General features: G+C 40.9%; 1 protein-coding gene across 4 annotated transcripts in view; it reads left to right on the plus strand.

The window, feature by feature from the left end:
* The window catches only part of hdac7a (histone deacetylase 7a), a 95212-nt gene extending 84753 nt beyond the window's left edge, over nt 1–10459 (plus strand). For all 4 annotated transcript variants that reach the window (XM_081608587.1, XM_081608588.1, XM_081608586.1 and 1 more), the window contains 5 exons: nt 3786–3904; nt 4756–4889; nt 5035–5116; nt 6467–6605; nt 6683–10459. In XM_081608587.1, the coding sequence (XP_081464713.1) occupies nt 3786–3904; nt 4756–4889; nt 5035–5116; nt 6467–6605; nt 6683–6725 (517 nt within the window). In that variant the 3' untranslated portion in view covers nt 6726–10459. The remainder of the gene's footprint in view (nt 1–3785; nt 3905–4755; nt 4890–5034; nt 5117–6466; nt 6606–6682) is intronic.
* Nucleotides 10460–15154: the final 4695 nt, after the last annotated feature.

Below are 15154 nucleotides of genomic sequence, written 5' to 3' on the forward strand. Positions count from 1 at the left end.
CTTAGTTATAGTTTAAGATTTTAAGATATGCATCCTGATCTTCAAAGTATATTTATTGTGTTAGACCCTAACAAGGTGCTTTAAAGTCCCCCAACTCTTCACCACCACTTCTTAGAGCCGGTTTGTAGCATACAGCGCTTTCAAACATTTTATGGTTTGAATGAAAAAAAAAATCTCTACCGGAATGCGTTTTACGAGGAAACATTTATGTGCGTTCATGCTCGAAAGACGCTACTTTGCTGCATTTTTACCTTATCCCTACACTCCTACCTTCCCACCCCCTCAGTTTCCATCACGCCAAGCCTCGCCAATAACCGGCACGATCCCCCTCTTCCTGTCCTCTCTCCTTATTGATCTTTAATAAGCATCCCCTCCTCTCCTTTAACCTCACCTCTCCCTATTCCCATCAGGATGCCTGTAGTTACGCGCTCCGGGGGGACCGTGCTAGTTTTTAATGGGCCTAAAGAGGAGGTGGAGTTGGTTTTTTTGTGGTTTACTGTTGTTTACGAGAGCAAGTGAAGAGTGGGCTCATGCTCTTTGCTTCAAGGAATCCTTCAGGGAATCAAAACCTTTCTGTGTTTGTGCGATTTGTGTTTACGTTTCTATGCAAATTCTGAAACTCGTTTGTACTTTTAGACTCTTTACATCCTCTGAGCTCACGCTGTCTGTTTGCACGGTGGTATGAAGGGGAGGGAGGTCTACTTAGTCCCCGGGCAGAATAATGAAAGTAAATGGATCCCAGATGGACTGCTTTTCCCCTCTCTCTCTCTTTCTGTGTCCAATGACGTGAAGAGAGTGACAAGCTTTTAATGGGAAACAGACCGGCACACCGCGGCTTTGAACTTCACCGACCTGCAGTGTGGTTCTGCATTAGTCGAGCCTCTTTCCACCTCTAAGCCCCGATGTGGTTTTTAATTTTTTTTTCCTCGTAACAACAACAACGTTGAGGAAATATGTATCGTGCATAAGAGCTGTCAGCAAACCCACTCCGTCAAGCAGACCTGTCTCACTTGAGGCGCTGCAGCTTGTCCAGCAGAGAAACAATAGTCCTTTGTCAATGCAGTTTGAGCTGCTGAGTTTGGGATCTGCCACAGTTTGTGTCACTTGTCAAGTTAATGAGTCTTTAGATTGGATCATAAGTATTTGTTATCTTTATGAGGCTGTCCAGGTAAAATGCTGACAAATCAGAAGATATAGCTTCCTTTATATGTCTATTAGATCATTATTTACAGTTGAGCTAACTTACAGTTGAAGAGGCTCGTTGTAGCTGTAGCTTTTCTGTTAAGCTCATAATAACCCCTTTAATGTGTTTATCTCCTTCATTCGTAAATTGTTCTCCCACAACACTTCACTTTAATCTAATGCCTTATTTACACTGAACGGTACAGCATGTGGTTACAATAGTTTGGAGTTTTTCATCATAGTTTAGTTGTATTTCATTGTGGCCTTTTTTGTCTAACTTAGATGGCTTTAATTAGTTTTTAGCGTGTGTTTGCTAGTTTTTATTAGTTATTTTTAGTTAAATAGTGTTTAGTCTTAGCTTAGTTTTTATTAGTCATAGTAATAGTTTTAGTTTTTTCATACTTTGCTTTATTTTTACGTGCAGAATTCAAGAAGGACAAAATATATTTTTTTATTTTGTATATTGGGGTAATGAACAGTCAACAGAAGATCTCATTTTGAAGAAAAGTATTAAGTTATCAACTGATCGGTGTTTTCTCACAACTGTCGCCATTTTGTGACTAGGAGGATTATCGAGTGCCATCATTTGCCAACAGCTGATGTAAACTGCTTGTCCAGGGGGGAACATCTATTTCACCTCAGTTCAAATGGCTAATAAATAGTCTCATAAGCAAGAAATGAAGAATACTATATAACTTTTGTATGTTTTGGTTAATTTTATAAATGCACAATATAATTCCAGTTAGTGATAGTTTTTCCCTATTAATTAACGTTTTTATTTATTTCAGTTAACAAAAATGTGGTCCGGCGTATTCAGGAGAGTATTTCCACCGCTGTTGGACTCTCAATGGGTAGATGGAAAATTGAAGTTAAATATACAGAGGAGAAGTAGTCTATTATGTGAATTGTCTGTATGCCATCTAGTTTAAAGCTCCTATCCAGCAAAAACATGGTTTTTTTCAACTTCCTGCATCTTCAGACCTCTCTATGTAGAAACAGCACCACACGCTGGCAAAAACAAGAACTACAACCAGTGGGTAGAATCAAAGCAAAACAGGATTTACAAAGTACATTTCACAGATGCCTCGTTTTCATATGAATTTACAACTGAATGTGGCCTGGAATGCTGTGCTGGGGGTGGGGGGGCTATTTGGTCTGTTTCAACAGAAACAAACAAAATTGAAGGAGGAAAGGCCTTGTTTCCTCCTTCAGTGGAAACGAGGAGCAAATGTTAGAAATACATAAAAGTACTGCAGTAGTTACTCCTGTTTTAGTCTTTCTTATCTTTATTTGAAAGGATTGACTGTTTAAATATTTGAAATACATTTTGTTTTGAAGAAAGTCATGATCCCTCTATTATTTTTTATCTTCTTCCTTGAAGAACATCTTTCTATTCTCGAGACTAGATAAATATACTCACTGAAGTGCTCACATCCCTGAGCTTTGCAATAAAGGAGGTACTTGGATGGTTTCTAAAAGTTTTTATGATGAGTGTGGCTTGTGTTCAGCCCTCATGAGTTAGCACTTTGTTAAAATCACATTTTGCTGCTGTTGCAGCTGCAAGAGGAAGAAAAGCTGGCAGAACCATGTTTCACCATGGGGATGCTGTGTTTATTGTAATGTGCATTGTTATTTGGGAAACTCTTTCAACCTTCTCTTGTATAAAAACCACATTTGTGAAGTGCACAATTAAGTTGTTTTGTTTATGTTGGCTTCATATTACACATGTGCCCTTGGCTTCTAAAATCAATTTGTTGCACAGAAGATTTTTTTTAAAGATATTAAAGAATGCTATGAACAAATGATAATTTTGATTAATATTTTGATCAAATTTTCTTTCCATTTTATAAATATGCTCTACTTTGTGATGATCAATGCCAAAATGAGACAAAATGTAAAGGTAGAATTAGGCCTGTTTCAATAAACAGTAAATTAATTCATCACATGAAAAATTAAAATGAGTTCAATAATTTCAATTTGCATGATGTTTTTTTTCTATTGTCTCTATCTTCTATAAACTGGATGCTAAAAGTTTTCAGTTTAGTGCTTTGGTCTCAACTTGCCCCTTTTTTGAATAAAAATTTAGAGACTTCATAATTCATTTTATTTGTTGTTTCTGTTGTTTTTGTTTATTTATTTTGGATATTTAAAATGTCTTCCAGTTCCAGTGTTAAATGTTCATTAGAATTTAAAGTTTATGGATCTTTGAGAATGTGTTCTTGCATTATTATAACATTACTATTATAATAATTGAAAATGGTACTAAAGCAACAATGTTATCGTTTATTGTAATATCGTAAATTTATCATCAAGCAAAATTGGTTATCGTTACAGGCCTAGATAGAATTCCTTATTCCTATGATACCTTTAGAAATTACTCTGATAGTACACAAATATTACATAGAAACAACAACGCAATCAAATAACATGGTGCAAACAATGTATTTACTTTTTATTAGTTGAAAAGGACAAAAATAAAACAATGTGTCCTCAAATTCCTCAGAACAGGATTTAATGTTGAAGTTAGGAACCTTCTGGGTTGGTGCTAGCATCATCCAGTCTTTGCTCCATGAAATGACAGATCACCAGTTGTGTCCCTGCAGGTCTGTGGTGATGCCCATTGCCCAGGAGTTCTCTCCAGATGTGGTTTTGGTGTCGGCCGGGTTCGACGCAGCTGAGGGGAACCCTGCTCCTCTGGGCGGGTACAAAGTCTCTGCCAAGTGTAAGCACAGCTCTCCAACCAGCCAGTGTGGTCTTGTCTTCTTTGAAACTTGAATTGCCTAATATTTATTACAGTCCTTGGGACAAAATTGATAGTTGCGCCTTGTGTCCAGTGTGGAGCAAAGAGCAGGATCACGTCTCACCTCTTTTATTATGTGGTTATTTCATAGTTCAACTTTGTTGCTATGCCACAATGTATGAAACATACATTTTTATTTATAACATCTGAGACATGGTGGTAACATTAATTAAGCAAGACACTGCAAACATGAAAGCTCTGAGCCAGCTGTACTTTCTATGGAAAACTAAAGGGGCAGTATCATGCAAAGTTGACTTTTTTAAGCTTAACATCATGTTATAATGTTATTCCCTCATCATAAACATACCTTTTAATCTCCATGTCAACCATTCAGCTTTAAAAAAAAAACTCTAGTCAGCTCCTTCAGACTAACAGGCTGCAATTAGCAAACCACTGCTGAGCTCATTAAGCGAGCTACTTCTCAGAAACACTGGTAAAAAAGTTGTTGTGATGACTTCCTGAAGACAGTTTTAGAAAGAGCAGGAGCTTCTTAAAGAGACGGAGGCTTAATTTTTTAGGCGTTAAATTACTATGTCATTTTTTTTTTTTTTTAACAACTGAAGGTAACAGAGCTACTTAATTGTGCTACAAACTGATTCTATGTTGTTGGAAAACACTTGAAGTGGCCCCTTTCATAGCAGTTTAGCTTTGTCACGGTTTCCGTAACAGTTTTTGTAGCTGTTGGTGTTGTAACTGCAGCTCACCTGTCAGCCTTAGTGCTCCTCATGTTTGAACTAAGCCGTTCCTCGTGATTGTTTCTGTGTTTGCTTCAGGCTTCGGCTTCTTGACCCGCCAGCTCATGTCCCTCGCTGGAGGCCGTCTGATTCTGGCCCTTGAGGGAGGTCATGACCTCACAGCCATCTGTGACGCATCTGAAGCTTGCGTTAGTGAACTACTGGGTATGCAGGTAAGGCATCCTGGGTAATTGAGTTTTTTAAAAGTAACTAACTTATGTCCTAAAACTACTTTTTTAGGTCTAGTGCAGTGATGTAAGCATGCTGCTGTTTTCTCTGATTTAACAGATTTTTTTTCTGTCGTGGCTTTTCTTGCAGGACGCAATGCCAGAGGATGTTCTGCTCCAAAAACCCAACGCCAACGCAATGCGCTCCCTCCAGACTGTGATAGAAATACAAAGTGAGCAGCAGCAACACTTTAACTTATCCACTCTCTGCCTTTTTCTTGCATTAGCAATTAACAGCTGCCCCTTGGTTTAAAGCAGGAGTATTCAAAGTGAGGCCCGGGGGCCATGTACGCTCCCTGACCTGATTTAAAAAATGTAATAAACTGTGACATATATAGTTAAAATCTACCTATAAAAATGTTAGGTTCAGCGCAAAGTGATCATCTTTTCCAATATTTCTGCTTTCCTTCAAAATTGATGCTAATTAGGGCTGTATTTCCTCATTGACTTACACTCCAACGTTTACCTTGATGCACCCAAATCTACTGTTAATTGTTGTTTTAAAATGTCTCTCAATACAACAAGTCTTTTCAAATAAAGGCTGACCTATATCCTGTGTTTATTATTGCTCGGACTATACAACATATTTTTTCAGATTTCTTCAGTTAAACCTGAAACACAAAGAGTGAATTCTGCAAGTCATCGACTCGATGTAATCTGCTGAGTTTCCTTCAATAGAAACTTTTTAATAACCTACTTTGAATAATTAATTGAGCTTACTGCCTTATAACGAGGATCAGCTGGAATGTATGTGTGATTAAATTTAAATTACTTTGTTGTAAAGTGCCATGAGACCACATTTATTGTGAATTGGCGCTATATAAATTAACTGAATTTGAATTGTTACATGAAATAATAAGCAAACTGGATGCCTTTCATTTAGTAAGGAAGAACCATTTGAAGTTTTGGATCTACAATCCCATTCCTACAAAAAAAAATCTGGTTAGTTTATTTGTTTAATTGAAATAGTTCATGCTTTGTTCACTGGTGAGTAGGTACCAAAAAAAAATCAACATTTTTGTTGATTTTAGTTTTTAAAAATTATACTTTTGAGCTGACGATTTTGACAAAAAATTTTGACTTTTTTGTCAAAAAAACTTTAAAGAATTTTTCCTTTAAAGCAAAAACTCACTTTTGCTTTAAAGGATTAATTAACACTGATGGGGTGTGTGTGTACCAGGTTTTCATATCCTTATGGGAACCTATTTCTGTCTACAATGTGGGGTTATCGGGACCATTGCTCCTTGTGGAGACATTTTCTTGGTCCTCATGAGGGAAATTGTTGTTTTTGAGTTAGTGGTTAAGTCTGTGATGGTTAGGTCAAGGGTAAAGGGTAACCCTTAGGCTGTAGAAATTAATGGAAGTCAATTTGAAATCCCCACAAGTGATGATACATGACTGTGTGTGTGTGTGTGTGTGTGTGTGTGTGTGTGTGTGTGTGTGTGTGTGTGTGTGTGTGTGTGTGCGTGCGTGCGTGTGTGCGTGCGTGCGTGTGTGTGTGTGTGCGTGCGTGCGCGCTGCAGGTCAGTACTGGCAGAGTGTGAAGGCCCACAGCAGGTCGGTGGGCAGGTCATACGTTGCCGCTCAGAGTAAGGACTGCGAGGAGACGGACGCCGTAAACGCTTTGGCCTCGCTCTCTGTGGGAGTCATCTCCAACAAGAGGTACACTTTCCTCCCAACACACCAAAAACACACTCACACACAATGCCATCCAACTAACCCACGCTCCTTCCCTCCAGGCTCCTGGACGAGCCGATGGATCACGAAAGCGACTCCATGTAGGAGAACTCGCAGAAATTCAAGAAAAAAATGTGCCTCACCAACCACAGGTTCTCCATGGCACTGTCTGGGTTTTTTCAATGCCACTGAGCCCTTCCCCTTCTTACCCACACCAGTTAGCCTTCTTCACACTCAACCACTCCAGCCGATGCACAAGATCAAACCTCAGATCTGGTAACCACTTGTAGCACTACCTGCAGCTGAGAAACCTTGGGAAACCTCACCAAAGAGCAATTCAAGTCCACTCTGACAGACTTCGCATCTCTCCTGACTGACAGCCCACTCAAAGAGCTTTGGGAGACAAAAAAAAAGTATTTGAGCTCAGCTGGGATTCTCCTTGAAGCACTGTGCACCAGCAGCTGCCTTAAGATGCCCTAACTTCACCCGTTTTTTTTTTGTTGTTGTTGTAAAGCCTCAGCATCAGGTTTCACAGTGAAGAGGACTTCACATGTGAGAGCTGGAGCAAATGCTGACCAAACGGGACGATGAACGGACACACCGCGTCGGACGCCAGACAGGTCAACACATGACAACATCGCAAAGAAGACGGCGACAAAGAGAAGTGTGCTGAGACAGTTTAACCACTAGACCATGACGGTAAAGAACTCAAGGAAAAGAGAGTGAATGAAGACACAAAATGGACAACTGTGGTTTTTATGAAAAAAAAAAAGGACAACCTTTGTCATTTTTTTGCACTGTCTAGTCCTTAATGTGAACCATAAGAAATTCCAAAGCTCTGGGATCACACAATTCCTCTTTGTAGTTTTTTTTCCGAAGATGTGGATAAAATAGTGTTTGTTATATTTTTTCCAAGTTCTTTTTTTCCCCTCTCTTACTCTTTTTATGCTGGCCGAAATACTGTAGAGTTGTATTTCCTGCCAACTAAACCATAAAAGTAGGCTAGAATTTTTTTTTTCACTGCTGTTCAGCGCCTTATTCTGTCTTGCATACAGACATAAAACTCATTCCGACATGTACAAAGCAAAGACGAGCTATTATTGAATGCTATATGTTGTTTTATTTTTAAGACTAAAGGCGTGATCATTCCACCCTGGCACCACTGAAGAAGACTATTGTATTGTTTTATATAAGCAGTACTGTTGAAGCACTTATCACGACAAGAGATGCACCGATCAGATTTCTGTGGCCAATTTCCGATATCCAGTTTTATGTAAAGCTCCCACCTACTAATGTCAATGTGACCCAATTCCACTTTCTGTTTAAAACCTCTTTTTTTATTTTGAAATATTTTGTGTATTCAGTACAGCAAGACAAAATCAAGATCTAAAGGAGCAACCCCAAAAACCCAAAAAATTAAAGCAGTGTTGACATGAAATTGCTGACGTTGGGGCCATAAATAAACCACTAAAGTCTTTAAACAAAGGGTTATATACGATGATACTGAAATGGAGGCATAAACTTTGTAGATGAGGTTCTGTGAAACAATGAAAAGCATTGAAAAGCATTGACATGTTCAGTCAATCTCTACGGCCGACCCAGAGTGTTTCCTGGGGTTAAGGACCACGAATACAAAAGACACCCTCTTAACATGCCTATAGCTGCCTATTTTAATAATTGAAACATCAAATATATTGTGATACACATTATATAATATACATTGGAAACCATCTTAGAAGCTAATATTGCAGTCCTCTTTATTTCCCCCCTTTGGGGTTTCAGCCAATTAGCATCACAAAACATAAATGCCGCTCCTTCAGCTTCCCAAGCACCATCTTCTTTTGAATATATTGAGTATTATATTCTTTTGAGGAAAAGAATGCATTTAGTTTTGGATGATGTTGCAGGAGGACCTCCTCAGTTAAACCACACGTATCACACCTAGAGGACGGTGAATAGTAAATGCTGCTCATCTTACACTCGGCGTAATGAAACTTCTAGAACCTGTAATTCAAAGCCCGCAATGGGTGAGAGAACACTCGCTGTAATATGGGCCTTTTACTATTTTAAAACAATGACGAAATAATTTCAGAATTATTATTTAGCTTTTTAGCATCCTGTATTAGCAATTAGCATGACTAGCATTGGTTATCAATCCTAGATCCTTTCAAGCAGCTCCTTCTACTTTTGTGCTAAATTTGTCTTCAGTTTTAAACACTTCACAGAGACCAGCAGTTGCTATCTGAGGATTCTACTCTTAAGAAACAACTTCCACACCAAAGAGAGTTGTAATTAGCACCAGGTGTGGTGGGGGGATCAAGCTGAATTTCAAACGATTCCAGCCACAAGCCGATTTGTCGGTGCATCTCTACACACGACCCAAAGAAAAATCTGCCTTTAAGTGACCTGCTGCTGGCAGAAGTGTATGGAAGTGAAATGAGAACAGGTCTAATCTTTGGAACATAATATTCAAACTTTTGGACTAAGGCTCATGTCACATATGCAGTCTTTTCTAAACTTTCTGCTTATGATTATAATGACTCACTCTGTTCAGATTTTTTTAAGGAACAAGTCTCGTTATAATTAAGGAAACAGTTTTTGTTAGTTGAAGAAAAAAATATGTTGGTAGTTGTATTTCCACGTGAGAATCTTCTGTGTATTTGTAGCAGCTCCTCTTATCACCCCTACAGTTTACCACAGAAGCTGATGGTGAACAATCGAATCTGTTCAGGACTTTGCATTCCAAACCTACGGAAAGCAAGATTGTGTTTGTTAGTGTTGTATCGTAAAACAGAGGTTTGTCAAACCTTGTTCTATGCATCCTACATTACACCGGGTTTGGCTGAGCCGTGCTAATGTTGTTTTAGACGAGAGCTGTGGTTGACTGAGTGTAATTTCTGGATGAAAATAGTTCAAACTTCTCATATTTCTAGACACTAACCTCCTAAAACTTATACTTATTAAAAGCAAATGTGGCTTCATAGTTGCTCTTTGCGATTTTTTTTTTTCTTGGAAATTCTAAACTTTTAATCTTCTCTCACAATTTGATAGTATACTCGGAGTATTGTTTGTTTTGTTTTTTTTTAACTCCTTCCGTGTTTAGAGATGAAGGAGACTTGAACTGAAGGAAATATGGGTTTGTCACTCAGACAGAAACTGCCGGTCTTTCTTACAATCAAACCCTGCAGATTTTTTTCCCCAGCAAAGGGTTGGACTGTTTCTGCAGAACTGAGACACATCTGTTTTCTGTCATGGCGAGTCTGTTTGGAATTTGTTCCTAATTTTCTCGGTGGGAGGTGTCAACATTGAAACAAAGCGCTGCGTCTGTCTCATCCAGCGTGGCCAGCAGTAACTGCGTTCATGTCGTCTGTGAGGTAAAATGTTGTCTGTGATTGCGTGAGCACGTCTCTCATGTGTTTTGTGCATGCGTTGGCAAGTATTAAAGTGTCCGAGTGCGTCCGTCGAATACTGTAAATGACCTCTGTATGATAGTCCCCCTTGTATTTGTCTTACGAAGAGGCCAGTTCTGCCTCAGCTCTTCATTCCTTTCATTACTGATGTAATTTGTACATTCTTCTTAAAGAAAGACGCTGTAAATAGAAACAGACCAAAATACACGTCACACGTGTGCCTTGACGCATTCAGTAGCATGTGTATTGGTAGTTTTTAAACTAACTGGACTTACAGTAGCTTTATATCTCAAAACATGACATTGAAATCTTTGTTTCATTCTTACTTAACTTGTATTTTTCATTCATATTACCTACCATGTGTATGTATAGAAAGATTGTCTATTTTATACTTTTTGCCTTTTCTTGATTAAAAAAATGATCTGCTAAGGCCTGTTTTTGTCTTTAATTCTTGTACAAACATGCACTATGCTCTCTGTCTCGACTTACTGCTTTGACTTAAACTGTAAACTGTAACACTGCATTTAATTGAAAAAGATTAGTGATTATAACTTGACTTTGGTCAAGGTTTGGAAACATTTGATGTCCAGTGAATTTTTGGGTCTATTGTGAATTAGTGAAATTAAGTGAATTTATTTATTTTATTGGGTTTTTTTTGTGGTTTTTTACATAGTTATACTAAGCACTTTATTTAAAAACATCAAGGGCCTTTTGATGTAAAAACACTTTCAAAATTAACTTACCCTTTCATTTAACTTCAAATTAAGCATGTGCAGGGTATCCAAGGTAGTTAATTAAATGAGCTCAAATTAAGGCCAGTAAAAGGTAGCAAGAAGTAATTAAAGGTAGTAAAAAGGTAGTCAATTTTTCATCATCCCATCAAAATATTTTTAATTCTCCAATGATGCTCACTTATTGTTTTAAGTTCGTTTTACTAAAATCTGTATAAAAAATTATAACTACCGTACTGGCAGGACCTGCGACAGACTGGCGACCTGTCCAGGGTGACCCCGCCTCTCGCCTGGAACGTTAGCTGGAGATAGGCACCAGCAACCCTCCTGACCCACTAAGAGACAAGGGTGTAAAGAAAATGGATGGATGGATGGATGGATGGATGGATGGATGGATGGATGGATGGATGGATACTGGCAGGACCTGAGCTGTCACTGATATACTCCAAGCTGTTGTGTGCATGCGTTATGTTGGAACCGCCTAATGTGTTGGGACTAGCTAGTCATTTTGTGCTCGCCGTGGGAAAATCTAAATTTTAACAACTTTGGCTCGATGATCTGGGATTCGAAGACTAGGAATGACCGAAAGGCATTTTGTAAAGTATGCAGGAAAAATCTAAATTTGACCTGAAACGACTTGACGGTGATCAAATCAAACCTACCAGAGCATCCACCATTCATCAGCAGCTGATTCCTGCGCGGGTTGAGGCTCCACCGTGGAGCAGATCCCCGTTTCGTTTTTAATGAAGAACCGAACCGGAGTACAACTGGATAGTTTATGTGCTCTAACGCCGATGCAGACGAACTTTACACGTCCACACCAGAGTCAGCGAGCATCCAGAACTAAAACAAAAACATTCCCTCAGAACACACAACCGCTGCATGCAGAATTACGTTAACGAAGTAAATTAAAAGTAACGCACTTAAACTCAGATCAGCCAGTTAGTATGGGAAATAATGCAGAGATAAGCAGATGCTTACACTATCCCCCCCTTTCAAATAACATCAAACTACTATGGAATGCTAAAAACACACTTGCAACATTACTAGCGCAAACTTAAATGTTACTGGAGCAAACTTTTTTTTTTTTTTTTACTTTCAACAACCTGCTTAGAACTTTAAGATAACTCATCTCTTAATGAAGGATAATTATTCAGTCCAGTCATTTTGATAGTGGGCAGGGGCCCGTATTTCTCGACCCATAAGAGTCTTTTGAACACGGGGTCCTTGTTTGTCTTCTTCCGATCTAGAGGTATGTGGTTCATCTTGCTGCCGATGTTGCACAGCAAACCTTCTTCTGCGGGCTGCAACCTGACGCTTGCCCTTTTGCCTTAACAGTTTCAGAGACCCAACCTTTTCTTCCGCCGTCACTTCCAGGCTCATCTGGTGCTGGTGTAGGGGAAGTGGACATGTGTTTGGGTAATGGAACTACATCTTGGCACTGAGGAAGGACCACATGTCTTTGTCATCTGACCCATGCTGGTATGACATCACTTGTGAATGGCTTCAACTGATCGTGGTGCATGACCTTTTTGTCACGTTGTGTTAAGATCTCATATAGTACAGGTCCAAGCTGGGCTTTAATAATACATGGGCCTTTCCAGGGAGGCTGCAGCTTGGGACTAAAGCCCAACTTCCTCATGTTGTCCTTTACATAGACCAGGTCCCCTATGTTGTAACTGCATTCTTTGGCACACAGGTCATGGGTCCTCTTCTGTCTGAACTGAGCTCCACGTAGATGCTGCCGTGCCATGTCATGGACTTCGCCAAGGGTCTTTTCAAGGTCATGAGCGTACTCTAGGGGGTCATTTTCACTCCATGTTCGTTCTGCAAGACCAAGCCAGAGGTCTTGTGGCTGATGAACTTCTCTTCCTAGCATCAGCATATTTGGTGAGAATCCAGTGCTGGAGTTCTGTGCACTGCGATATGCAGCTGTTAGCAGAGGCAAATGTTCGTCCCAGTTCTTCTGATTTTGGTCTACATAGCAGCGGATCATCTGCAGAATGGTGCGGTTAAATCATTCCACTTGCCCGTTTGAAGCAGGATGGTACGGAATGGTTCTGGTCTTGGAGATCTGGAAAAGTTGACAAATACTTTTGAAAAGCACACTTTCGAAGTTGCGGCCTTGGTCCGTATGGAGCTCTAAAGGGGCCCCAAAACGAGCTAGGAAGTTGTTGACTAACATTCTGGCAGTTGTTTTTGCTCCTTGGTCTGGAACTGGGAAAGCCTCAACCCACCTCGTAAACTGATACATGATGACAAGAATATACTTGCTTCCAGAGCTTGAGATGGGAAAGGGCCCCAATATATCAAGGAGCAACTGGTCCATTGGTGCTCCTGCCTGGTAACTTTGTAGCTTAGCTCTCTTCGAGGGGCTGCTTGACTTCAGACCTTTGCATCGGGGGCATTGTTGGATGTATTTGTGGAGGTCACTTCCCATGCCATACCAATGGAAGCTCTGCCTAAGACGTTGGAGAGTCTTTGTTTCACCTAGATGCCCTGAAAGTGGTGGGTCATGGCAGGCCTGCATGACCTCCATTTGCAACGAAGCAGGGACCAAAAGCAGGAGGGAAGATTTAAGCTATACAAGATTTTAAGCTATACACATTTTCCCAGCGATAATATAGGACCCCTTGATTTAGTTCTATATGTAGCCAGCAGAGCCAGTATTTTATAAGAAAGCCTATGACTCAATGACACACACTTAGATCATTGAATGCTTAGAGATGTACAACATCAATAGGACTCTAAGAGCCTTCATTGCAAACTCGATGGGGCTGTGGAAAACCACCCTTGAAGCCAACTGCAAACCACTTGCACAAGTGTCCATCAAATGTGGCATATACCAAGGAGATGCTCTGTCCCCACTGCTGTTCTGCATAGGCCTGAACCCTCTCAGCCAAATCATCAACAAGACTGGCTACGGATACCGACTCAAGAATGGGGCCACGATCAGTCACGATCAAGCTGTACGCCAAGAGCGAGCGAGACATCGACTCACTGATCCACACCACTAGGATCTACAGCACTGACATTGGGATGTCATTCGGACTAGAGAAGTGTGGTCGGATGGTTACAAAGAGAGGGAAGGTCGTCTGCACAGAAGGGGTCTCACTCCCAGAAGGAACAATAGCAGACATAGAGCACAGCTACAAGTACCTGGGAATACCACAAGCAAATGGCAACCTCGATGAGGTCACAAGGAAAGGAGCCACAGCCAAATACCTCCAACGAATAAGGCAAGTCCTGAGAAGCCAGCTCAATGGCAAGAACAAGATCCGTGCAATAAACAGCTATGCCTTACCAGTAATCAGATACCCTGCCGGAATAATTAGCTGGCCAATGGAAGAGATGAAGGCCACAGATGTTAAGACTAGGAAGCTACTAACCATGCATGGAGGATTCCACCCCAAATCTAGCACCCTGAGACTGTACACGAGCCGTAAGGAAGGAGGCAGAGGACTAGTGAGTGTGAGAGCCACTGTCCAGGATGAAACATCCAAGATCCATAAATACATCAAGGACAAAGCCTCAACGGACAATGTGCTCAGCGAATGTCTCAGGCAATGGGGAACAGAAGACAAGGTGCTGGAAGTACCATCATGGGAGGACAAGCCCCTACATGGGATGTACCACCGACAAATAACTGAAGTGGCTGATGTCAGGAAAACCTACCAATGGCTGGAGAAAGCTGGACTCAAGGACAGCACAGAGGCTCTCATCCTGGCTGCACAGGAACAGGCCCTAAACACCAGAGCAATAGAGGCTCAGATCTACCACACCAGACAAGACCCAAGGTGTAGGTTGTGCAAGGAGGCCCCTAAGACAGTCCAGCACATAATAGCAGGGTGCAAGATGCTGGCAGGGAAAGCGTACATGGAACGACATAACCAAGTGGCGGGCCTGGTGTACAGGAACATCTGTGCAGAATATGAACTGGAAGCCCCGAGATCAAAGTGGGGAACACCCCCAAAAGTGGTGGAGAATGACCGAGCTAAGATCCTGTGGGACTTCCAGATCCAGACAGACAGAATGGTAATGGCGAACCAACCGGACATTGTGGTGGTGGATAAAGAACAGAGGAAAGCCGTTGTGGTGGATGTAGCAATACCAAGTGACTACAACATCAGGAAAAAGGAGCATGAGAAATTGGAGAAATACCAGGGCCTCAGGGAGGAACTGGAAAAGACCTGGACGGTGAAGACCACAGTGGTGCCTGTGGTCATCGGGGCCCTCGGGGCAGTCACCCCCAAACTGGAGCAGTGGTTCAAACAGATCCCAGGAACAACATCAGACATCTCAGTCCAGAAATGTGCAGTTCTAGGCACAGCCAAGATACTGCGCAGAACCCTCAAGCTCCCAGGCCTCTGGTAGAGGACCCGAGCTCAGAGGA

Source organism: Poecilia reticulata, chromosome 7 (genome assembly GCF_904066995.2).
Source record: "Poecilia reticulata chromosome 7, P_reticulata-male-v2, whole genome shotgun sequence".
Classification (NCBI taxonomy): Eukaryota; Metazoa; Chordata; class Actinopteri; order Cyprinodontiformes; family Poeciliidae; genus Poecilia; species Poecilia reticulata.